The sequence below is a fragment of the Diabrotica virgifera genome, chromosome 8, assembly GCF_917563875.1.
Source record: "Diabrotica virgifera virgifera chromosome 8, PGI_DIABVI_V3a".
Classification (NCBI taxonomy): Eukaryota; Metazoa; Arthropoda; class Insecta; order Coleoptera; family Chrysomelidae; genus Diabrotica; species Diabrotica virgifera.
Window position 1 is genome coordinate 54,956,300 of NC_065450.1, and position 26,981 is coordinate 54,983,280.

General features: G+C 32.3%; 1 protein-coding gene across 2 annotated transcripts in view; it reads right to left on the reverse strand.

Moving 5' to 3' along the window:
• The window catches only part of LOC114330076 (dachshund homolog 2), a 1,215,300-nt gene that overhangs the window by 434,231 nt on the left and 754,088 nt on the right, over nt 1-26,981 (reverse strand). For both annotated transcript variants that reach the window (XM_050657910.1, XM_050657909.1), the window contains exon 8: nt 22,523-22,606. In XM_050657910.1, coding sequence (XP_050513867.1) covers nt 22,523-22,606 — 84 coding nt within the window. The remainder of the gene's footprint in view (nt 1-22,522; nt 22,607-26,981) is intronic.

The following is a 26,981-nucleotide window of genomic DNA, read 5'->3' on the forward strand; positions in this document are numbered from 1 at the left end:
CTCATTTGTTAATCACATAGAACTTAAAAAAAGGAAAAAATTGAATTTTGGGAGTGAGCGAGGATACCTTTTAATTTATTTATTCCGTCCGTAAGTGGAGAGTTTGATGCTCCACTGTCTACGCATGTGCCACTAAAAAGTGACGGAACAGTGTTCATACGTTTTCTTTTAGGTTCTACTATTTAAGTTATAGGCTCTTATCGTGCCTAAAATGATTAATAAATTTGTCCCATAGCGGCTCTTAGTTTAATATAGATAGTTGAGATGAGCTTGTTAAGGAGTTTTTAAAAATATTAAAATATATAGGGCGTTCCGATAAAAATATTGGTTATGGACTATGCTAGGTTTGCGTGAATCACCCTGTACATTTAAATTTATATTTAAGTGGCTCACAATTATAGATAAAAATCGACGGGTTTTAGAACTTTTTGATATTTTAAAAAAAGAACAGAAATAATTTTGTTCCATAAGTGCCTTCCACACAGTATAATATATTATCTTAAAAAAATCAAGAATGTACATAGGTAACATTGCCATTTTCTGCACAATATACCCATTGGCTCCAATTGTCATATCATGATTAATACCACCGGTAGATGTATATAAAATAAAAAAATAAAAAGGGTTAAACCCTCCCTATAGTTGGCTGTACCATCGATAAAACAACGTAATATTGAAGTAAAGACTTCTGTCGTATATTAGTGTATAAATGTATTAAAAATTCTTAAAAAAATATCCAATAGATAATGCAAAAGGTCTAAACTGACCATCTTCAGTGTGAAACGTCCAGTGTACAGGTAGTTGAAAAGCTACGGTAGAAGGTGTGAAAACCTTTCAATTACATTGTTAATATATATAAAATTACAAATAATGCGACATTAAGCCGATGTATTAAGATTTTGATAAAACATGTGGATGTTCTTCATCCCTGCTCGAATGAGGCACGTGGTGCTTTGGTGAAAGACAACGACCACCTCAGAGAGCAAGAGAACAAGATCAACCAGTTGATTTGTCCAACTAATTGGCAGTGGCGGCTCGTGAGCTCGGTATACGGGTAGGCGACACATGTAGTGTATAATATAATACCGGGTGTCCACTTATATTTTCCCCCATTTTAACTGCCTATAACTTCTAAACGGATCAAGATAAAAATATGCGGTTTTCGCTGAAATGTTTTATTTTAGCAAAAGTTTTGTCAGAATGGATTAAATTTTTTATATCGCTTTCAAATACGAAAAAAAATGGCGGATTTTTGAAAAAAACGTTGTTGACTTTTTTTAATGGAACACCCCGTATATTTTTCTGTAAATTGAAAAAAGGTCATTCACCTATCCAGCGATATAAAGTTTTTCAAAATCGGATGTCAACTCACTGAGTAATTAATTTTTAAAATGAGAGGTGCAACGTGGATATCACATAACTAAATAACATGAATAAGCAAATTGGTATTTTGTTATATGATTTCCACATTGCATCTCTCATTTTAAAAATTAATTGCTCAGTCATTTGACAACCGATTTTAAAATTTTTTATATCGCTGGATAGGTAAATGACCGTTTTTTCAAGTTACAAAAAGTATAATGGGTGTTTTAATAAAAAAAGTCAACAACGTTTTTTTTTCAAAAATCCGCCATTTTTTATTTAAAAGCTTTATAAAAAATGGTCATTTACCTAAAAACTTAAAAAACGTTTATTTACGTATCCAGCGATATAAAAGTTTTTAAAATCGGTTGTCAAATGACTGAGCAATTAATTTATAAAATGAGAGATGCAATGTGGAAATCACATAACGTTATGTGATATCCATGTTGCACCTCTCATTTTAAAAATTAATTACTCAGTGATTTGACAACCGATTTTGAAAAACTTTATATCACTGGATAGGTGAAGGACCTTTCTTTCAATTTACAAAACAATATACTGGGTGTTCCATTAAAAAAAATCAACAAAGTTTTTTTCAAAAATCCGCCATTTTTGTTTTTGTATTTGAAAGCGATATAAAAAGTTCAATCTATTCAGACAAAACTTTTACTAAAATAAAACATTTCAGCGAAAACCGCATATTTCCTTCTTGAGGCGTTTAGAAGTTATAGGCAGTTAAAATGGGGGAAAATATAAGTGGACACCTGGTATATGTACCGGGTGTCCCAATAAGAATGGGTCTCGGCCATATCTCAGGAACCGTTTATAGTAGAGCTTTGAAATAAAAATTTTTATAACAAAAGTTGCCTCAGGAAAAGCCTGGAAATTATTTTCATAATTGTGGGACCACCGCTAGAGGGCGTAATTGAATATCAAAAATTAAAAAATCTAAATTTTACAAAATTTTCCTAATGAAGGGGCACTGGAAATCCGATCGTCGTATTCTTCATAAAATTCTACGCATATTTGATTTACAAGTTTAGGTCTACCTTTGGAAATAAGAGGTGGGGGTGAGTGGGAACCTTGTTATGAAAAACTGGCTGTGAGTCCGGTTCTGCTTAATCAAATTTTGCAAACTTGGTCTTGTTGAAGACAGATCTTTTTCGTTAATGTAAAAGTTATGATTTCGAACCAACTTACTGAGTAATATGCCAGCTATAAGGCGTTATTTAATTTTTTTCAGAAATCTAGTGTTCCTTGGAAAATATTAAATACAAACATGCATTTTTAATACCATATTACAAAATTAGACAAAATTAGCAACAGAATAGCGAAAACCGCATGTTAATACCTTTTTTCTATGTCGAGATATCTTACAAAACGTGTAAATTTAAAAACATAACTGTTACTGTCACCATTAAACGAAATTCATTAAAAGTAGTATGCTATGGAAACAACAAAGAAACATTTTCCAGCTGTCAACGTATATTAGATCTTTTCAACGCTTCTCATTTGTTTCGAGCCTCGTTCATATCTCGTATATTAATATTATACACGGATTATACGGCATATGACAGAGGCTCGAAACAAATGAGAAGCGTTGAAAAGCCCTATTACAAAGAAATAAAAACAACTATTTAGTGATGACATAAACGTTCAAATTTTTGCCCATCATTTTCGTTGCATACATTTACTCTTTCAAGAGTAGATTGAACAGCAGTCTCAATTTCTGCTCTCGATATGCTTTGAATGGCGTTTAGTATTCTCTGGATAATGTATTCTAGAGTAGTGTATGATGGGCAACAATTTGAATATTTAGGTCGTCACTAAGTAGTTCTTTTTGTTCTGTGTTATATTTAATTTTAATAGTATTGTTTCTCTTTATATTGTTGTTTTAATTAATTATATTTTTATACGTTGACATCTGGAAAATCTTATTTTGTTTTTTTCCACAGCACACTACTTTTCATTAACTTAGTTTACCGGTGATAGTAACAGTTATGTATAAAATTTACACGTTTCTCGAGATATCTTGAGATAGAAAAAAGGTATCGACATGCGGTTTTCGCTATTCTATTGCTAATTTAATTTAATTTTATAAAGTATGATTAAAAATGCATACTTGTATTTAATATTTTCCAAAGAAAACTAGATTTCTGAAAAAAATTAAATAACGCCTCCCAGCTGGCTTATTACTTATTAGGATGGTTAAAAATTATCACGCTTACATTGAAGAAAAACATCTGTCTTCAACAAGACCCAGTTTTCAAAATTTGATTTAGCAGAACCGGACTTACAGCCATTTTTTCATAACAAGGTTCCCACTCACCCCCACCTCTTATTTGCAAAGGTAGACTTAAACTTGTTAAATCAAATATGCGCAGAATTTGATGAAGAATACAATAATCGGATTTCCAGTGCCCCTTCATTAGGAAAATTTTGTAAAATTTAGATTTTTTTATTTTTGATATCCAATTACGCCCTCTAGAGGTGGACCCACAATTATGAAAATAATTTCCAGGCTTTTCCTGAGGCAACTTTTGCTATAAAATTTTTTATTTCAAAGCTCTACTATAAACGGTTCCTGAGATATGGCCGAGAGCCATTCTTATTGGGACACCCGGTACATAACGTGTGATCCAAAATTATTGTCACCATAGGTGGCTGTGAACGACAGAGATAGCTATACAGTGCATGTCTATTCTTAATTCAGATATACTTTCCAATTTACGTCAACTTTGCAGTGTACGTCAACTTAACAAGAAAAGTTAGGTTATATAGAGATGGTGGTGGACATATACAGCATGTTGTTTGATTTTATTTATTATTGTTACTTATAATTTGTTAATTCTTTTTATTTTTAATTAAAGTTCTGTGTTTTGACTGATTTTTTATGTTTTATAATGTTAATCAAAATTAATTGATAAACCAATGACATAAATTCAGATTAAAACAGGACATACGTGCTAGCTTTGATCCCAATAATTGTGGATCGCTCGTTATTACCTATATAGGTACAGGGTGTTTGGTAAAGAATGGGCCATAGCTTAACCTTACATTCCTGAGCTTAAAATTGGTCGATTTAAGTTAACTTACTTTAGTACCAAAGTTGATATTAACCGAAATACAGGGTGTCAATCTTAAACTTTTATTTAATTTATTCTTGAATATTTGCTGACAGACATGGGATAACAACATGAAATTTGGTAAGCGGGAATTTTTTGGGATGAGAAAGCTAAAGTTGCCACCAAAAATGATGTATTACCCAGAGGGCGCTACATACGTCTTTCAGCGCTCATTTAATACGTTCAATTTTTTTTATCTCCCACTCCACGTACTTTTTGAATCAACATTTTTATTCTCTTAATATTTTTACTTAAAAGACATACTACATTCATCTCTCTAAGCTCAACTGTTTTCGAGATAAACGCATTTTAAGTCTGTGATACAACATAATTTTTGCATATCATTGTAGTTATAAACCCGAAAAATAAAAACCATAATAATTGTGCCAGTTCTCATACTTATGTCATTGCATCGCAAATTCCATTTGAAGAAATTTGAGATACATTATTGTCAATTATTATGGTTTTAAGTTATTTTTCGGTTGTAACTACAATGATATTATGCAAAAAATTATGTTGCCTCGCCTCACAGATTGAAACTGCGTTTATCTCGAAAACGATTAAGTTTAACGAGATGAAGGTAGTATACCTTTTTTAAGTAAAAATATTAACAGAATAAAATTTTTGATTTAAAAAGTATGTAGAGTGAGTAATAAAAAAATTGAACCCATTAAATCAGCGCTGAAATGCTTATGTGGCGCCCTCTGGATAATACATCATTTTTGGTGGCGAATTTAGATTTCTCGACCCAAAGAATCCCCGCTTACCAAACTTTGTGTTATTATCCCATGTCTGTTAGGAAAAATTCAAGAATAACTAAAATAAAAGTTTAACTTTGACACCCTGTATTTCGGTTATTATCAACTTTCGCACTAAGATAAGTTAGCTTAAATCGACATATTTTAACCTCTGGAATCTAGGGTTAAGCTATGGCCCATTCTTTACCAAACACCTGTATACAGTGTGTCGCATTTAAGATGAAGACACCCTTATATTTCGGCTATTAAATACAGATTTGAAATTTTGCAGTCATTCATTTTGATGGTTTACATTTTTTAAGATAGTCAACTGAAATTTAAATGTTAAACGCTGCCTACTCCGAATTCACAAACAGGACGAATTTTCAATATTTTGTTTCGCGTTAATAATAAGTTATAATAAGTTAATAAGTTATTCGGAAAATTGTTAGAAATAATATTCTAACTCCACATACCAAATTTCATGACAAAATTCGAACTTTTCCTTTTTTTCAGAATTGGTAGTCAGGATCCTAAAACATGCAATTGGCAGTCCCGAGATGCAGCTCGGCACAACCAATGTCAAAGGCCCAAAAAAATCTAGCCTAACCTATAGCCCGAAAATATTGCAAATCCTCCATACCACGGCAAAGCATGCGACAATAAGTACAGCGCTGTGCTTAGTGTAGAGAGTGAGAGTGAGACAAAATGCCAATTCTGTTCGGCTACTTTTAAAAGAGCCTGCCCTAAGTAGGGTAGAGCCGTCATCGTAGTATGTAGCGCTACTCTACTGGGAGCGTAAAATAATTATTACAACTTCGGAGATGAATTATTAAAAAGCAGCTTTGTTTTATTTTAGATTTTTAGATACTTAGGTATTGTATCACAATTTATAATTTACAGTTTTGAAATAAGTAATTTATATTAATAAATGATTTATTATTGTACATTGAAAGAGGCTAGGCGGCACCTACCTTGCCTACCCTGACGGGCCGCCCCTGCTAATTCGTCTAGTGGCACAATCTCTCCTACACATCAGTAATTATCCCTTTTATCATTCCTATGGAGATTTACATGTGTTTGGATATTATTTAAAAAAATGTAATTTATAACACAGTTGAAGGAAATGGAAAGTTTAACGAATATGTTCATATTTTCCGTCAGGTTAAAAAAAATACCTTAAATAAAGTGTGTAATATTCATTCAAAAGGATATGACGCCTTTTATTTGAGATTTGATAATATTTATTCTAAAATTTTAATTGCAATTATGTGTGTTAATTAAATAACCTCGTGTTCTTATCAAATCTTGGAAAGTTTTAAAGCAATAGAAAAAAACTAAATCTTTATTTAGGGTAGCAAAATTAGTTTAAACAACTGTTCCAATATTGACATGTACGAGAAATAAACAACTGAATAATTTTAATTTGAAATATAAATATATGTTAGCTTTAAGTTACTAGAGAAGAGAGGATTATGATTATCTGATAACTTTTTGTCTGACTTTAAAACTATTAACTTTGAGAAAAATGACAAGAACCTATTTTATGTAGAATTGCCCAAAGAATCTAAAAAAATATTTTTCGGAAGATAATAGATTCAAAAAATCGGGCGGACACGCATAATTTACAATTAAAAAACAACGGTGTAAATTGAAGTTATACCCGATCACTCTTCAGAATCTTGAAAATGAATGTTTAAACTACAATTTAAGTACTTGGAAACCTCAAAATACTAATTTAAATATGAGTTTTTAAGCTTCTACAATGCTTATTTTCGCATTTTTCAGATTTTAAATCGCCTATAACTCGAAAACTATTAATTTTTGAGAAAAATCACAAGATACCTTTCTTGTTTAGAATTACCCAAAAAATCTAAAAAAATATTCTACGGGTCAGAAAAAGGTGATCTTTTGTATTTGTTTAAAAAAATTGTTTAAACAAATTCTGCCCAAAAATTTAGGCCGGAACCCTTCACATTTGTTTAAGAAACATTTTTGAATAGGAATTTTTCAGACGGGAGCGGTCTCACCACATGGAGTACTAGGAATAAGTTGGGTAGATAGAGCTCCTACTTAACAAAGTTGTTTTGTAGCGAATGGGTAGGTAAGGTTCATTATGAGTGAGTTTTTATCACCGATCTACTCGACCTACAAGGTCTATTGTATGGTATTTTGGTTGGAAAAAGTTGGAGAAATTTTCAGTACCTACAGTTAAAAATCGCGAACTGGAAATATTTTGGTCATGTTTAGACGTCACCCAGAGAGGGATACATAATGTAATATATTTCATGTAATAAAACAAGGCAAAATAGACGGAAGAAGTGCAGTGGGCCAGATCATGGATTAAAAACCTCAGAAACTTGTTTAACAGATTATCTGCATTCTGATAGCAATCAGATAGCCATCTGCAATTTGATAGCCAACGCACGATATTCGGGCATGACACAGAAAAAGAAGATAACCAAAGATATTCATTGATATCCCAGCTTTACCTGCGTCTCATAGCCTTTAATAGTTATTTATGTACCAAATCAGTAAAGTGACTCTTTATCGAACGAGTCTGATATTATGAGCCGAGCGAGCGTAGCGAGCAAGGCGAATAACAGACGAGTTCGATCAAGAGTCTTTACTGACGTGGTGCATACAAAATTTTATCGCCAATCATAAAAAACATTAACACTTACTTAACACTTACTTAATTATATCCTTCTAATGAAAAAAGAGTGTGTGTACTTAGTACTTATAACAGTCTAAGTATGTTAATAACCATTAATATTAAACAATAGCTATTTGTATAACAAGGGAGGAAAGTGCTACTTTTCCTCCCGAGAATGAAGTTTACTGCCCGACGCGTAGCGGAGGGTAGTAATCATTCAAGGGAGGAAAAGGCACTTTACTCCCATGTTATACATATGGTTTTTCCACCTTCCTCAAATAACAAGTCATTTTTTTATTTTTACTTAATTTATTTATGTAACTAACCAACAAAATTTATTAGAACTAAAACTAACAAGTAGGTACAACATAACTGTCAACTGTCAAATATAAGTCAAATTGTTAATGTAAACATTGTTAAATTGGAAAAACAATTTACTGTTTTTTAACATTCTGCAAAATACATAGTGTTTTTAAATAAACGTTAAAATGTATAGATACTTACGTAATAGAAAATAGATATTGTACAGGGCGTCAATAAGTTATATTTCATGAATGAAATACCATGACGTCACTTTTACTTTTTCTCCCTAGGGAGGAAAAGTACAACTTTGCTCCCTACAATCAGGTCTGGAAAAGTATACTTTCGGTAGAGGTAGGTGGAAAAAAAGTTTTCCTTACGGGAGATTCGAACCAAGTACTGACACGTCCGTAACTAGATACACGTACCGCCTAGCCTACGCAACCACTTGCTAGACACGGCCGATATTAGGTATAAAAAGAACAAATAGGCAAGTAAAAAATGTAAAGAGAGTAATTGACATCAATTGAAAAGACATACATAAATCATGGTAGATTCAAGGATATGAAAAAGAACTTTACGTACAATATAATATGTAGGTAATAGTAATTTTATTTTTGTTGAATTACCTTCATCATTAAAAATAATCGTTATCAGGTGCATTTAATGAGAAATTTAGCACTTCTTCTTGCGGCAGGGTTTTTGATTTTTTGGGAATGTAATTCCTTCCTTTTTGTTTCAAAAAAGCTGTAAATTTTTTATAATTGCTTATATCCATGTCTTTATTTGTGGTCAAAGTTGCCTTTAACATTTAATAATAGGACCACATAGTCGATGGAGAATATTCTTTAGGCAATTCAGAGAAATATGCTAGTAAAACACTTTCACTATAATTTGTAATACATTTTTGTTCACGCCAGGCTTCAAATATGTCATATTGCCTATTGTATTTTTCGATGGATTTTGCTGGGAGAAGCTCTGAAACTGCCTCTAACGATTTCTTGCATATTTCAGGTGGCGTTCATGTAATTTTTTCCATTTCCAAAGCAGCACTACTGTACTATAATTTGATATTCGTTTTAACACTCTTATTACAATAAATACAATTTTCAATTTAAATTTTTTAAATATGACAGTGATGACAGGTGACTTCTGCATGCCGCTTTCGATTTTTAATCGATAGATAGTTATCAATATTGAATAATTACTAAATCGGTAAAATTTTGATTAATTTTATATGAATATAATTCCAAAATACTACAGAATTTCACTTTTTGGCATAAATTTAATTAATAATAATGCAAATTGTGTACAATATTTTCAATAATTAACCGTTAACTACACGCGCTGGCGTACTTTGTACGCCAGATATAAGAATTCTACTGGAAATATATTTAAAAATTTAATTTTTGACCTTGCTTATTTTTCTAACCTATCACTGGAATGTGCTTTACAATTTGGTTTTAGTTTCGTGATAATCGGCGTTCTGGAAAGATCGTAATTTACATTTTATTATTTGTTGTTTCCGGTGGTGGACAATATACCCCAGGATTATATTACTATAAGTCGTAATATAAGTACATATTTTAATTGTTTTTTAGTCATTATGGCAAAAAATATATTTTTCTTTGTAAACAATACTTTTTCTTCTGTAAAAAATCACATTTAAAAAAATTTTTTATTAGTAATTTTATTTATCATGGAATCCAGTTATTCCATGATTCCAGTTATAAATCCCAATTGGCTTACTGAAAAGGAACTCCAAGTATTCACTGACGCCGAATAAGGTTTATAACAAACAACTAAGTGTATTTTTTCAAAAAAAATTAAACAAATCCGCTGCTTTAAGTGTATTTTCTTGTGGCGTACAAAGTACGCCACGCGTGTAGTTATGTTATAACTTGATGCGCGGGTAGTTAAAGGTTAAAGTAAAGAAATTTTAAGTTCACTCAAATAAATAATCGATTACTGCCATCGACCACTTATATTCAATCTCGGTTAATTTGATTAATCGGGGAAGGTAAAGTAAAATTCTTCTTTTAGTACAATAAAGTGTTACTTTACTGCCGAAAATGAGGGCAAATGAGTACAATAATGAATGACTTTAGTGACGGTTGGCGATAAAATATTTTTACACTCCTCGTTTATTTATTTAAATTTCTTTTAATAAAGCAGACAAAGAAAAGAAAATATCTTAGAATATAAAGAGAATATCGAATGACGGGAGGGTCAAATGAACCAATCTACATTTTTATAGTAAATTAAGTAGTTCGGATTCTTAAAACAAATAATGAAATTTCAAGGTTGATTACACTAGTATCAATAAAAACACCAGAGAAAAAATAATAACCCTAAATGTACCCACCTTGTACAAATCATATCTAAAATATAAATCCATACCGTTTTCTGGCGTTTAATTTTTAGAATATTCCGTGTTAAAGCAACAAAAATGTCTGTAGACCAATTTATTTTTTGTAGCAAGTGTTTTCCTTGCCTACCTTCCTTTATATACAAATGATTATTTTACAGCTGCGGGATACCGAGGGAGATGTTTTCTCATGTGAAAAATTTCAAATGAAACCTTAATTTTCACTCACAAAAAATAATATGTTTATTTCATGGCTATCGTTCTTTTTCCGTTTTATTTAGATCGAGAATGTGATTACGTACGGTCCATTGATATGAAATTGCTTTGGGCTGTGTGGAATATAGATATTCATTTTTTAATTGTACTTGCTTAAGTGGAAACGGGATAAATATACTTTCCGGATCGCCAACATCTATAAGACTCTAATAATAATTTATTGACGAGATGTACCATAACGTTTATGACTTGCCAATATAATAGTCCATTCTTTCACGGTTTTTGCTCTAAATTTTAAAGAACCGCTTGGATTGACATGAAATTTGGCATACGTATAGCTTACATGTCAAAGAAAAAAAGTGATATTGTGCCGATGTGTGCTTTTGATGGTGAAAAAATATATGTCCAAAATAAGTCCGGAAATGGGTAAACTGACTAATTTTACGTAACTTTTGTTCTATAGAGCTTTTTTGCCAAGTCAACACTTCTCGAGTTATTTGCGAGTGAATAATGTTCATTTTTCAACAAAATAACCACATTTTTAGACGGTTTTTCGCAAATAACTCAAAAAGTAAGTATTTTTTCGAAAAAAACGTTCTCAGCAAAAATATAGCTTATAAAAAGTAAAAAGAAATATGTACGCGTTAGGTCTCTGGATCTCGTAGAACCAGAGTTATAGCCAATGAAAAATAGATTCATATTTACCAAATTTCAAATGGAATATTTCGAGGTGAAAAATTCAAAAAATTAAGCCATTTTTGGGGAAAACCCATTATAACTTTTTAAAGTGTTTAAAAAAAGATTTATTTCTGTTTTTACAAAAAGTTTCTAGCAGTAAATTTAAGCAAATTACGCTCAAAATAAAGTTGGTCCCTTTTGTTTTTGCAAAAAAAAATCGGGAAGACCACACCCTAATTAGCAACTTAAATGAAATTAATCGTTACCGCTCCACAAATTATTTTACTTATGTTGTGTTTATATGATCTGTAAGTTTCATCGATTCAAAGTGCTTATTTTCGAAAAAATTTGGTTTCAAAGTAAAATTTTTAAAAATTTAAATTTTGAAAAATATGCTTTTTTTCAAAATAACTTAAAAATTGTTAGAGATACCAAAAATCTCGAAAAACAAAAAAAAGTCAGATTTGCTTTTCTGAATATCATGTATGTTTTTGTTTTTCTGTTAGACAAAAATTGATTAAGATTTGGTGTTTCTAAATTTGCATACATTCGTGATCAGTGACTCGTTCAACCCCTTTTAACTACAGCCCTTTCAATAATAAGGACTTTGAACCGATGAAACTTACAGATCATATAAACAATATATACACGAGTCAAGAAACTTGTGAAGTCGTAACGATTAAGTTCATTTAAGATACTAATTAGGGGGTGATTTTCTTGATTTTTTTACCAAAACCAAAAAGGGACTAACTTTATTTTGAGCGTAACTTGTTTAATTTTGATGCTAGAATTTTTTTTTTATAAAACAAAAATGAAGCTTTTTTATGAAATGAACAAAAATGAACACTTTAAATAAGTTGTAATGAGTTTTACACGAAATGTGCTTCATTTTTTTTTATTTCACGGTAAAGTATTCCATTCGGAATTTGACGAATATGAACCTATTTTTCATTAGCTATAACTCTGCTTCTACTAGGTGTAGAGACGTGATATATACACCATTTTTTTAAAAATTTTACAGGCTATATTTTTGCTATAAATGTTTTTTCGACAAAATACGTACTATTTGAGTTATTTGCGAAAAACTGTCTAAAAGCGTGCTTATTTTGTTGAAAAAATGAACATATTCACTGCCAAGTAACCCGAAAAGTATTGTCTTAGTCAGTGGTGTCATGGCAAAATTAGCAGTGCCGGAACGCACTGCTAATTTTTGTTTACAAAACCTAAATTCTCTATTTATTTTTTTTTCTTTTCTTAACCAGTGTGGGAATGGCGTTCCCACGCGTTCCCACACCATGACACCACTGGTCTTAGTGAAAAAACTCTATAGAACAAAAGTTACTTAAAATTAGCCAGTTTATCCATTTTCTGACTTTCTTTGGACGAATATTTTTTCACCCCCAGGATGGGGTGAAAACCACCCCCGGGGCAAAAGCACATGTCGGCACAATATCACTTTTTTTCTTTGACTTGTTAGCTATGTGTATGCCAAATTTCATGTATATCCAAGCGGTTCTTTAAAATTTAGAGATTTTGCAATATTTTACCGTTAAAGAACGGACTATAATTAAATTTTGATTTTCTGAGTATGTATTTAATTTGTTAGATAGATACCAGCTGACCCGGCGAACTCCGTAACGCCTTAGAACTAAATAATGTTTAAAAGTTAAATAACCAAAAATTACCAGAAAATCAAAAATAATACTCAAAAATATTGTGTATACTTTTTTCTAATCAACTATATTTTTTTGTGGTGTATGCGTAAATAATGATCACTTAGGTTGGTCGTACCCGGATTCATGCACAACAACTTTTGCTTAAGATCATCACGTGATCAAATGCATAGTTTGCGAGTCTATAAGGTACATACAGACAAACATTCATTTTTATTTATAGAGACAGATATAGGTTTTCCTATAGTGTATCCCGAATAAAGTACGTGCCTCCTAGTGGCGGGATACGGGCAACAATACATTGGCTTATAGGGCAGTCCTTACAGTAGGGATCCTGGCCTATACAGATAAATGCAGGCGGGTGTGGGGTAATACTGCACTTTGGTTGCATTGGTGGAATATTGGCTAAACGTGCAGGGCAGGGTATGGTGCTGATAGAAAAGGCATTCAGGCATCAAATATCCAAAAATCTTTTCAGGCCATAGTAATGAAAAGACCTCCTCCAAACGCAATAAAAACTTATACTGAAATGATGGCATCTCCTGAGGTAAAATGTTCCGGAATTAAAATGAGCCTCCGTTCGGATATCCGGGTGAGGACTATCTCAGGGGGAACACCATTACAGGTTAGAAAAATCAGGATAGGGTCTTGGAATCTTGGTAGTCTTACAGGTAAAAGTCTGGAGTTAGTGGATGCGCTCAAACGAAGAATAGTTCAAATTGCTTGTATTCAAGAAACTAGGTGGAAAGGACAAAGGGCGAAAGAACTAAGTGATGGATATAAATTGTGGTATGTAGGGAGTAGTAACACCAGAAATGGAGTTGGTATAATTGCTGATATTGAAATGAAAGATAACGTAGTAGAAGTTGTAAGAACGAGTGATAGAATGATGTCAGTGAAATTTGTAATTGATAAAGATGTATTGAATGTTGTGTGTGTATGCTCCTCAAACAGGTCTGGGTGAGAATGAAAGAAGAGCTTTCTATGACCAATTAGGAGACGTACTGAGTGATATTCCAGCAGAGGAGAAAGTTATAATAGGAGGTGATATTTCACTCTTCTATCACCAACCCATTATTAATCTAAATATTTCCTTGTTCTCTATATTATACAGGGTGTCCCGAAAAGATTGGTCATAAATTATACCAGACATTCTGGAGTTAAAAATAGTTCGATTGAACCTAACTTACCTTAGCACAAATGTGCTCATAAAAAAAGTTACAGCCCTTTGAAATTACAAAATGAAAATCGATTTTTTGAATATATCGAAAACTATCAGAGATTTTTTATTGAAAATGGACATGTATCATTCTCATGGGAGGAGCATCTTAAAACAAAATTATAGTGAGATATTACAAACTTTTGTGTACGTTCCAATTAATTCATTATTTTGATACCATTTGTTAAACACAACATTTTTAAAACTTTTTGGCCTCTTGGTATTTTTTCTATAAGCGAGTTTTTATCGAGATGCGGCTTCTTTTTTAATATATTTACATACAAATTTTATGAGGGTTTTGTTCCTTTAAACACCCCAAATGATTGTGTACGTTCCAATTAAACTATTATTGTGGTACCATTAGTTAAACACAGTGTTTTTAAGACTTTTTTGCCTCTTAGTCTTTTTTTGATAAGTCACCTTTTATCGAAATGTGGCTTCTTTTTCAAAATATACCCAAAAATGTTCATTATAAATAAATTTTCAGATTATAACAGGTCTCTATAATCGTACTTAACCATATACAAATATGTGGTGGATTCGACAAATATTCAAAATATCTCGATAAACACTGGCTTATCGAAAAAGTATTAAGAGGCAAAAACGTTTTAAAAACACTGTGTTTAACTAATGGTGCCACAATAATAATTTAATTGGAACGTACACAAAAGTTTGGGGGGTTTAAGGGAACAAAACCCCCATAAAATTTTTATGGGGTGCACAAATTTCACTTCAATTTTTTTTAAGATGTTGCTGCCATAAAAATGCCACATCTTGATTTTTAATAAAAAATCTTCAGGAGTTTTCCATATATGAAAAAAAAATCGATTTTCATTTTGTAATTTCAAAGAACTGTAACTTTTTTTGTGTGCACTCTTGTATATAGGCAAGTGAGGTTCAATCAACCTATTTTTGACCCAAGAATCTGTGGTATAATTTATGACCAATCTTTTCGGGACACCCTGTATAAAACTGAATGTTTGTCTGTATGCCCCTTATCGAATCATAAACTATGCATTTGATCATATGATGACCTGAAGCAAAGTTGTTGTACATGAACCTGGGAAGGTTTCTGAGTTAATACGACCAATCTAAGTAATCATTATTTACGCAGACACCACAAAAACAATATTGTTTATTAGAAAAAAAGTATACCCAATACTTTTGACTATTTTTTGGCTTTCTGGTAATTTTTAGGTATTTAACTTTTAACATTATTTTTTAGTTCTAAGCCGGCTAGTTTGCCGGGTCAGCTAGTTAATAATAAAAAAATATTCTTGACCTATGTAGTTTGGCAAAGATTAAAAAGTATAAATCATTAATTTATGAATTTTAGATTGTAAGAAAAAAGCGTCCGATAAATATATATGATCAAATTCAAAGTTTACGATTCTATAAAAGACATACAGATTTTTTTATATTGTGTCGTATAAATAATAAAAACGTGGTATTATCAAAAAATAATTATTTTTCAAATCAAAATGTCAATTTTAAAAACCAAAAGATTTTCAGGGCCAGGAATTGAACCTGACTCGTCTGGGTGAAAGCCAGTAGCTAGGTATTCTTTGCAATTATACACGTAAGTCACGGAGATAAATATTTGAATATAAGTTGTAGCGTTTTTCCATCAAGTTTCACATTTTACGTTTTCTTGGCTAAAATCCCCGGTTTTGGGCCAGCTGACACATAATTTGTTAATAAGCTTTGGAACACCTAACTAAATAAAGAGAAGACAACCATGCTAAAATGCTCCGGTTAAATTTGACACTACCTCCCGGGCTATAATAATCATAGTTCATTGTTGATTAATTTTTTTTTGTTTGGACGGTTATCATTTAACCAGTCTTAATTGACAGCGGCTTTATTAAAGAATTTAAATATTATGCCAATTGGTGAAATATGGTTAATATAATAATAATATAGTTTCGTACTTAGCTGATGTACCTACATACTATATTAACATTTTTTCACATTTCTGATTAAGGGCTAATAAAAGACGAAATACAGAAGAACAGAAAAATATTTGTGAATATATGAATCACCTTATATAAAACTTTTCTTTTAGCTACTCTGGCTAGGTATTAAAAACCCCTTTTATAATTTGTAGTTTATTTATAGTATAATCCGAATACAAAACAAAGGCTAAAGAGACTACATAATAGTAATTATTCCTGTTAAAAAATAATCCATTTAAAATTACAACCTTTATATGGTGAAGAAAGCTGTAAATGAACTAAAAAATGGTAGAGCTCCAGAGCCAGAAAATATTCCTGCCGAATTAATAAAATGTGGCACAGATAAACTCTTTGAAGCACTTACTTGGTGTATGAACAAATATATAAACGGTGTCACACCACCCAGTTTATGGAAAGTAGCGTATATTTCTTTCATTCATAAAAAAGAAAATAAGTTGGATTGCTCAAATTACAGAGGAATATCGGTAACTAGTACACTAAGCCGGGTGTACGGGCGCATTCTTATAAATCTCATTGAGATGGAGTATAGGGAACAAGAAGAAGAAGAACAGGCTGGTCTCCGCGCTGGAAGGACTTGCACAGATAATATCTTCTACCTAAAACAATTAATTGAAAAAAAAATCAGCAACCAATCAAGAGACCCATCTCATGATTGTTGACCTCCGTAAAGCATACGACAGCGTTCCTGTGACTAAATTGTGGAAATCACTACAAGAAACTAACATCAGCTACACTCTAGTCAACGCCTTAAAAAATCTATATGAAAATTCTACATCACAAGTAAAAATTGGCAACACACTATCTACAAAGTTCATAGTTAACAAGGGTCTGCGCCAGGGCTGCTGTATTTCACCAACTTTGTTCAAGATATATGTTGCAAAAGCACTAAACCAGTGGAAACGTAAATGCCACGGTATGGGTATAGACCTCGGAGAGGTTTGTTTATATACCTTACAATTTGCTGATGACCAAGTGATCATAGCTAATGATAAAGATGACCTACAGTATATGGCAAGAAAACTAAAGGAGGAATATGAACAGTGGGGCTTGGAAATTAATGTGGAAAAAACTAAATACCTACCCATAGGAGCTGAGTTATCCAATATCGAACTAGAGGATAATGAACAAATCACATCCTGTAGTGAATACACGTACCTGGGAGTAATCTTCGATAGAACGGGAAAAGACGATGAGGAAATAAAGAAAAGGGTAACACAAGCTAGAAGAACAATTGGCTGCCTAAATTGAATACTTTGGAGCTCCGAAATAGGAATACAGCGAAAATACAATATCTATGAAAAACTTATTAAAAGCAGCCTACTTTACGGATCAGAAACTTGGAGAATAACCGAGAACAACAGGAAAAAATTAGAAGCTGTAGAAATGGATGTGTTTAGAAGGTCGTTAGGTATATCCCGTAGGGAAAGAGTTCGAAATGAGGAAGTAAGACGACGAATTGGAATAGATGGTTACTTAACAACAGACATTGAGAGGAAACAGTTTATTTGGTATGGTCATGTTCAAAGAATGGAAGACACAAGATTGCCCAAAAAGATTATGCAGTGGGTACCACCAAACCACCGCAAAAAACGAGGAAGATCCGAAAAGACATGGAAAGAAGGGGTAACCAAAGCAATGAGTGCAAGGGATCTTAGAGATGGCCAATGGGATGATAGAAGGACGTGGAAGTTAGGCATCGGACAACGTCGAAAGACGTTCTAAAACCGATACATATATATACCTACAACTCTAGGTGAATCTTGGCCACGTTTATTATTTTCCTTTAATGTTGCAGCTCTAAGTCAGTTAAATACCATTTTCTAACTCCGTTTTGCATAGATCTATTGTTACTGCATCCTTACATCTTTTTCTTGGCTTTCTACCATCGGGTTTATCTCTAACTGTATTGAGGAGCCTTTCATCATTTGAGATTAGAGCATGTCTCGTGCATCTTATTCGGTTTACCTTTACCTTTATGCAGTGGCGGCTCGTGAGTTTTACAATAGGGGAGGCTCTAACTATAAAAAATCTAGACAAATTTGCACTAGCAAAAAAATGCACCAAAAAAAGTAATTTAAGGCTCCATTTGTTTTTGACCATTTTTATTTACATTTCACCTTACGGGGACCCTCCCTCTTACCGCATGCTTGCATTGATAACTGAGATGTAGAATAGCTTTTGTAACTAATAATAATACTATTGTTACTAAAGGAACTTTACAAAAACAGGATTAAATCTAAAATTAACGAAATTTTTCGAATTTTGTGTCATAATTACCCCACAACGATAGAATTTCCTTGTAATTGCCGCGATTAATGGAATAATCATCACTTTCATCGTGTCTGCGAAAAGCTAATTCTTGCGAAGCCAAATATAGTGTTATATCGATAAGCCTTTTTAAATTCATCCTATTCTCCAAAACATGATTATTGTAAGTAAGTATGGCCTCTTTTTGAGCTGTACCTAAAGCAGTTACTATATTTTGTTTAGCAAAAAGTTTTAATTTACACAAAAAACTTTTTCCCTCTTAATAGACCTGGTTAACCAGTCCCATTTATTATACCAGTTAATATTAAATGCACGATTTTGACGATTACCTGAGGATTTAATAATAGTTAAATTTTACTGTGGTCTTTCTAAGGTTTTAATAATATAAGCTTTATTATAATATACTTATATTAAAGTATTAAAATTAAAGTATAAAAATAACCTTACCAAGCCAATAACAACACAAATAAAAATATATCAAATACAAAAATTCACCAAACACTAATTAAAAAAAATAAAATGATCAAATCACACCAAGAAATACCCTGACTATTAACTTCCTTATAGAATATAAGTAAAACCACAAGTGAGCCTAATTCTGGTTTTGCCTCCCTTGGCATATATTTCTGGGTAGTTTGACGTGAAGCGATATAATATTACGTTTCTCTATCGAGTATTATTGTACGCATAGGAAACTATATCGCTGGTTTCGAGACATTTGTCGTAACTTAGAACACAACGGAGTCGAGTCTGGCTTCTACCTCCCTTGGTAGGGATATGAGGAGCTGCTCACAGCATACAGGTGCGCATGTTGATGCATTCCAGATGCGTTTAGTTACAAAAGTGTGCAATAATTTACACTTTCTATTAGTACGAGCGCTTGTTGTTTCTCGTGATTCAAAATAAACAAAACAGTGCCATCTCATCAATAATTCTAGAAATATTATGTCCCAGATATGACATAAAATGTGTGAAAAAATTATGGGGAGGCTAAGCCTCCGTTGCCTCCTCTGACGAGCCGCCACTGCCTTTATGTAGAGTATTACGTTGCTAATCTCTTCTTAACTTAAACTTTTAGTATTATAATACACACTAGATACTATTCGTACTATTCGTACACATCTACTATATAATATAAAAAAATCTTGTATAATTTCGTTACGACTCTAAATATAACAGTCTGACAGAGGGTACCTTACCATTTGTATAAAACTTTTTCACATTGCTGATTAAGGGTTAATAAACAGCGAAATACATTATACGAAAACTTATATGAATTACCGCTTATAAACTTCTTTTCGCTACTTTTTGACTACCTACTAAAAAGCCCATTTATAATCTGTGGTTTATAGTATAATTAGAATACAAAACAAAGACTAAAGGGTATAAAATAATGGTAATTATTCCTGTTAAAAAATAATCCATTTAAAATTACAACCTCTACAATACCGAAGTTGTGACATTTTAAATTCTACTCGCCGGTTTCTTAGAAAGGGGTTCGTTCTATTGAAACGAACAACTTGAAGTAGTATTAATTTCAATACTAAAAGATATACCTACTCGGAAATCACCATTAAAGAAGATATAGTAGTGCAGGGGTTAGTTGGTTATTGCCTTTTGTATTCCGTGAATGACCTTTACTAAATGCCAGGAGAAATTGCAGTCTAAAGACGATTGTGATTTCTCTGTTTCCGTTTTGCTCAATTTAGGTTGGAGAAGTATTTGTTAAAGGAGCGCTCTAGACAATAGTAATAGCCCAGTAAATGAACGTGACATTCAGCGATACCGTGTAATTTTCACGATTTTTTTAATAAGGGGCCAACTTAATTCTGAGCGGAACTCGCTTAGTTTTTGACCCTAAAAACTATTATAAAAAATAAAAATAAATATTTTTTTACACACCTTAAAACAGTATACATATATGAGTTTTCCCCGAAAAGTGCCTCATTTTTTGGTTATTTCACGTTGAAATATTCGATTTGGAATTTGACGAATTACATATTTTCCGTATTTTTATGATCTACAAGTTTGCTTTTGCTGGGTCTATAGACTTCACGATTACAAAATTTTTTTCGATTTTTTCTTTTCTACATTGTTGCTAAGAATATTTTTTTTCCGATAAAATTTTTACTTTTTGAGTTATTTGCGAAGAACCGCCGAAAAAACGTGTTTTTTTTGTCGAAAAATAAACATTTTCAATCACTAAAGTTCCTTAGAATTAGTCAATTTATCCATTTACGGACTTATTTTAAACACACGTTTTGAATGTTAACCCCCCCCCAGTAAAAGCAACCAACACAACAAGCACAAGTTCAACTTTGAAGTGGAGGGTAAGTAGAACCTAAAACCAAAATTTCATACAATTCGGAGTTGACCCTGAAAATTACACGGTCTCGCCGTATTTCCCGTTCAGTTACTGGGATAAAAATTATTTGATATGTAATTAGTATGGCAAACATTATACCACAACAACGGTGACCACAACAAGTGGTCACCGATATCATTTTCTCCTGACTGTAATTAATTAATATTTAAAAAATGACTTTTTTTATAAACTAAACCATAACTAAAAATTTTTCGGTCCGGGCAGATATTTTGATTTTGAGTTTTAACAATTTAAAACTGAAAAGAGAATGAAAAATGACGATTTTCAAGACTCAAATACACAAGTAATAGTACATTGTGTACCTAGTAGGAAAAGCTTAACATTCCCGGACGATGTAAAGATTGCCGTCGAGGCGCAAACCGAGACAAGGCAATACAGAGTCCGGGAATGTGGCTTTTCCTACAATGTATACTAGATACAAAGATACAATACGTACTATTTTTCCGAAAATGGAACATTTAAATTATATTAAAATAAACATGTTAAAATTTTCAAATAGACACATTATTATTTTGACTCAAATATTCGTGATGCCACCAAATACAGGTTTTGTAACAAACTATAGAAACAAAAATATTGAATTGTCAAAGTTGACGCATTTGCTTATTTTTGGCAGCATTTTTGATGTTTTCTCATGTTTTCTGTGATTGTAATTACATATTTTAAAAAGCAAAATTACCTAATTTAATCATGAATGATGATCAGTGTTCGATTCCTGGTACCTACCCTTGAAAATAAAGTTGTTCTTTAATAAATTTTTTCTGAATCTGATGTAAGGAAAAATATGTATATCCTTACAGTAAGGAAATAACATTTTTCTATGGATGCTATACAATGTGCAACTTCTCTCACTACTTACATACATTCAAAACGAACAATTTCTCAGGGTGTGAGAAAAGTCGGCCATTTCAGTGAGAAATATTTTTTCTCACGGATTCCATACGTAGAATCGCGGTTTCCATGGTAACATGCACAATACAAACACAAATATTTTTGTCAAATAAAATGTGTCAAATTAAAACTTACCAGGAATTACCTTTCAAAACTGTTCAAATATAACTGGTAACTATAATTTTTAAATAAATAAAAGTATATTAAGAATATTAAATACCTACATATGTGTATAATATGTATTTTATTTCAATTTTGGCACATAATCTACAAAAAAGCACCTAAATTATTTAATTTTGAAGTTTGAACTCTTGACAAAAACGCATCCATAGAAAAAGTACAGTGTACAACACGTGAGAAAACGACATATTTCTCCCTCACTTGATTTGCGTGAGACATCACTTCTGCCCTCGTGAGAAATATGTCTTTTTCTCTCTTGTTGTACAATATACTATTCTGTACAGTTATTTTTCGTTTCCAGGCAACGGCTAAGTATAAGGATATATCGAACGTTTTTTTAAAAAATGTTGTCAAAAAGGTCTAAATTCCTGACTGATTTTCGGAAAAAAATATTTTTGTAATCATCCTCAGGTAATTAAACTCAAGTTCAAATGTATATTCCGTCTGTTTACCATTACTTATTATTAGAAAATATAATATATCTTACCTCTTATTTTTTGTTCTTCGTGAAGCTGTCGTTCTAAATTGTCTTTTTCTTCTCGTTCTCTCAGGACGTCCATCTTTAATTCAGCTGTAAAAAATAATTAATATTAATAAAGATCCTTTATGTTAAAAAGGAAGAATGGATTAACTACATAAAAGAGCTCTTCCTGGATACGAGGCCACCACTTAACACCACAAAGTATACAAATACTGGTCCTAGTATTTTAAAAGCAGAAGTAGAGAAAGCCATCAAACAGAGCAAAAATGGGAAATCTCCAGGCCCTGACCAAATACCATCAGACTGGCTCAAACTTCTAGATGACGACAATGTCTCAGAACTAACAAAAATTTTTAACCACATATACGAAACGGGAAAGATGCCACAGATATGGTTAGAGTCTACATTTATTCCACTCCCAGAAAAACCTAATACATCATCATGTAAAGACTCTCTCAAGCTACTTCTTAAGATAATTCTTAATCGAATTAAGCAGAAATGTGAAGAGACAATGGGAAACCAACAATTCGGTTTCAATGAATGATTGGGAACAAGGGAAGCTTTGTTCTCAATGTTAACATTACTTCAACGATCATGGGAAGTACAGAAACCAATTTACGTCTGCTTTATAGATTTTTAGATGGCGTTTGGTAGGGTTCAACATGATAGGTTGTTTGAATATCTAGAAATGATTGGAATAGATGATAAAGATCTGGGACTTTTACAACACCTATATTGGAATCGAGAAGCTTCTCTTTGGTAGACAGCAAAAAGACATACAAAATTTGCATTCAAAGAGGTGTCAGACAGGGTTGTGTGTTATCCCCAACTTTGTTTAACGTATACTCAGAAATAATTTTTAACTAAGCCTTGGAAGAGCAATGCGGAGTTCGAATCGGGGGAGAAACTATTAACAACATCAGATATGCAGACGACACCGCGGTTATGGCTAAAAGTACCGAAGATCTTCAATTCCTTATAGATCGAGTCACTAGAGAATGCTCCAATAACGGACTTGGCACAAATACGGCAAAGACAAAGTTACTTGTGATTATCAAGCAAGAGGTCGGCCCTATGCAACTAATTGTCAATAATGAACCTTGAACAAAAGTTAACCATTTTAAATACCTAGGATGTTGGATAAATGAGACACTAAATCCGGATGAAGAAATTAAAACTCGTATAGAAATTGCAAGAGAAGCATTTATGAAACTTAGATCTGTTCTGAGCAACTCTCAGCTGAATTTACAACTAAGAATCAAGTTCCTAAAATGTTATGTGCATCCTGTATTACTGTATGGATGTGAAACCTGGATCATGAAGGTTAACATGATGAACAAATTAAAAGTCTTCGAGATAATATATGGTAATATCGTAGAATTCTCAGAATATCTAGGGTTCAACGCATTTCAAACAGAGAAATGACAACCTTCGTCAATGGTCTGGCTTATCAGCAGATCAACTATTACGTGCCGCACAAGATCGAGAACGATATCGGCAAATTGTCGTGGAAGCCACCCACGTCTTAAATTTGGGAACGGTACTTAAAGAAGAAGATGTTAAAAAATAAGACGGAGGAATGAAATACAGTTTTACACATATAAAAATGTCTTTTCGTTGAAAAAATGCATCGAGTACGACATACAACTGGTGCTTGCATTTGTCGATTATGAGAATGCCTTTGATTTTGTAGAGTTTGAAACAGTAATGGAAGGGCTAAACCAAAGCCGAATAGATTACACGTATACGACACTAATGAAAAACACCTCTGAGAACGCTACATCAAGTATACGACTACACGAAGACACAGAAAAATTCTTCAGCTTAGCTCGAGGAGTAAGACCAGGAGACAATATTTCAGCAAAATTCTTCACAGCAGCTCTAGAGTCAATAATCTTCTGAGGTTTTCAGATGTCAACCAGTGGACGCGATTGGCTGATTAATGATGATGCTGATAATGATGACCCTGTCACTAAGGACGATGCTCCATTAGTGCGTTGCGACGTCGCAACGGAACAACGCAAGGACCAGGCCCCATTATTGCATTGCGTTACGACGTCGCAACGGAACAACGCATTATATACCACACCTGCCTTGCGATGACACTGCCATCGAAGAACACCCTTGTCCGTCGATCCGTTGAAACATCGGAACTGACCGACACGACGCAGCGCAACGCACTGATGGGCCTCGCCCGATGCCTTTTTTCGTTGCGACGTCGTAACGCAACGCACTAATGGGGCCACGTCCCGATGCGTTGTTCCGTTGTGACGTCGCAACGCACCAATGGGGCCTCGCTCTAATAGGCATTTACTTATATGACATAGAGTAAATAATATTAATAATAGTTCAGAGAAATAAGGAAAAAATATGCTGATGGTGACACAACCCCCTCCAGGCCGAAACCAAATTTTTTGAGTAGTATGGACATCTATAATAATAACCTATATGTTTCATGCAGCCGATTTTGATGATATACATAGTTATAAACAAAAATAAAGATCAAAAAACGGTAAATCTTCGCTTTTTAGTCTATTACCAAAAAGTTAAGCATTTTAAACAAATTTGAGAGTAAGAAACTCATAAATCGTATAAAAAACTTCAATATGGCGTTCGCTAAATATGTCTATCCTTATTGGTTGCTTAGAAAATTGCAAAATCAATCATAAATTTTGAGTTTTTATAAATATTCGTAACTTATGTAACTTTTAAGTTAGAACCGTATTATTATACGGAATGCTGAGAGTTCTGGTGCTTAAATCATACCCTAAATTTCAAAGCAATTGGTCAAATAGTTTAAAAGTTATTTAATTTGATTATCCCAAATTAATTTTTTTGCAACACTATAGGTCAGAAAATTATGTAGGTAAAGTAATACTTTGGATAGTTTATGAAAGAAGAAGATTTACACTACTAATTTAATTAAAAAAAATGACCAAAAATAATTCTAAAAATTGCAAAATTATTTTGCAAGGGCATGTGAATTAAAAAAGGGGGCTAACTTCGTCCCTGATTGTCCTAGGACAATTGTTTTTATTTATAAATATGTAAAAAAATTCAGTCTTTCTAAATATGAAAAAATAATTTTTCTACGGGTAACGGTTAAAAAGTTATTCTAATTATTTATAAGTAAGCAAAAATCGACATGTTCTTGCAAAATAATTTTACATTGTTTAAAATTACTTTTTGTCATTTTTTTTATTAAGTTAATAGTATAAATGTTCTTATTTCATAAACTGCCCGAAGTATTACTGTAACCTTATAATTTTCTGACTTATAGTGTTGCAAAAAAAATGTATTTGGGATAAAAAAATAAATAACTTTTAAACTATTTGACCGATTATTTGGAATTTAAAATATAATTTAAGCACAAGAAGTCTCAGGATTTCGTGTAATAAGAAGGTTCTAACTTAATTTTTATATAATTTGTGAACATTTATAAAATCTCAAAATTTATGACTTATTTTGCAATTTGCTAAGCAACAAATAAGGATAGACATATTCAGCGAACGCTATATTGAAATTTTTTATATGATTTATGAGTTTCTTATTCTCAAATTTGATTAGCATGCTTCACTTTTTAGTAATAGACGAAAAAAGTGAAAATTTACTGTTTTTGATCTTTTATAACTATGTACATCACCAAAATCTGCTGCAAGAAACATATATATAAAACATATATATAAACACATATAGATTATTAATAAATATAGATGTCCATACTACTCCAAAAATTTAGTTTCGGCCTGTCACAAGAAAAATCTTATTTCTTTGGACTATAAGTACGAGTAGCTAATGTACAAATAACTATATAACGTATATTTTATTAAATTTATTTATTAAGCGCAACAGGCCTTGTAGGCCTAGGGCTAAAATATTTACATTTCTGATTACATAAATAATATAATAAATAACTTAGTATAACTTACATAACTTATAAAACTTGTAAATTTTATTTAAATACACTTCAGTCTTTTTATGCACTCCTTCACCACCTCTCTCCATCTCCTTCTGTCCAATGCTAGTTCTTTCCATCTCTCAATGTTACTTTTCTTCAAGTCTTCATATACACTGTCCTTCCATCTTTTCCTTGGCCTGCCTTTCCTCCTGTTTTGTATTGGTCTTCGTGAGGGTACCATTTTTGGCATTCGTTTACTTCCCATTCTCTCTATATGCCCCAAGTATCGTATTCTCTGTGCTTTGATCGTCGTCGTAATCGTTGGCTCTTGATATAGTTCTTCCAATTCTTTATTGGTTCTTCTTCTCCACTGACCTTCTATTTTCACACCTCCATATATTGCTCTTTGCATTTTTCTCTCCCATCTTTCTAATAGATCTGTTTCTGACTTTTTGAGCACCCATGTTTCACTTGCGTATGTTACTGTAGGTCTGATAACAGTCTTATAAATTCTTATTTTTGTTTTTCTTGATACGTATTTGGATTTCAATAATGTGCGTAATGCTC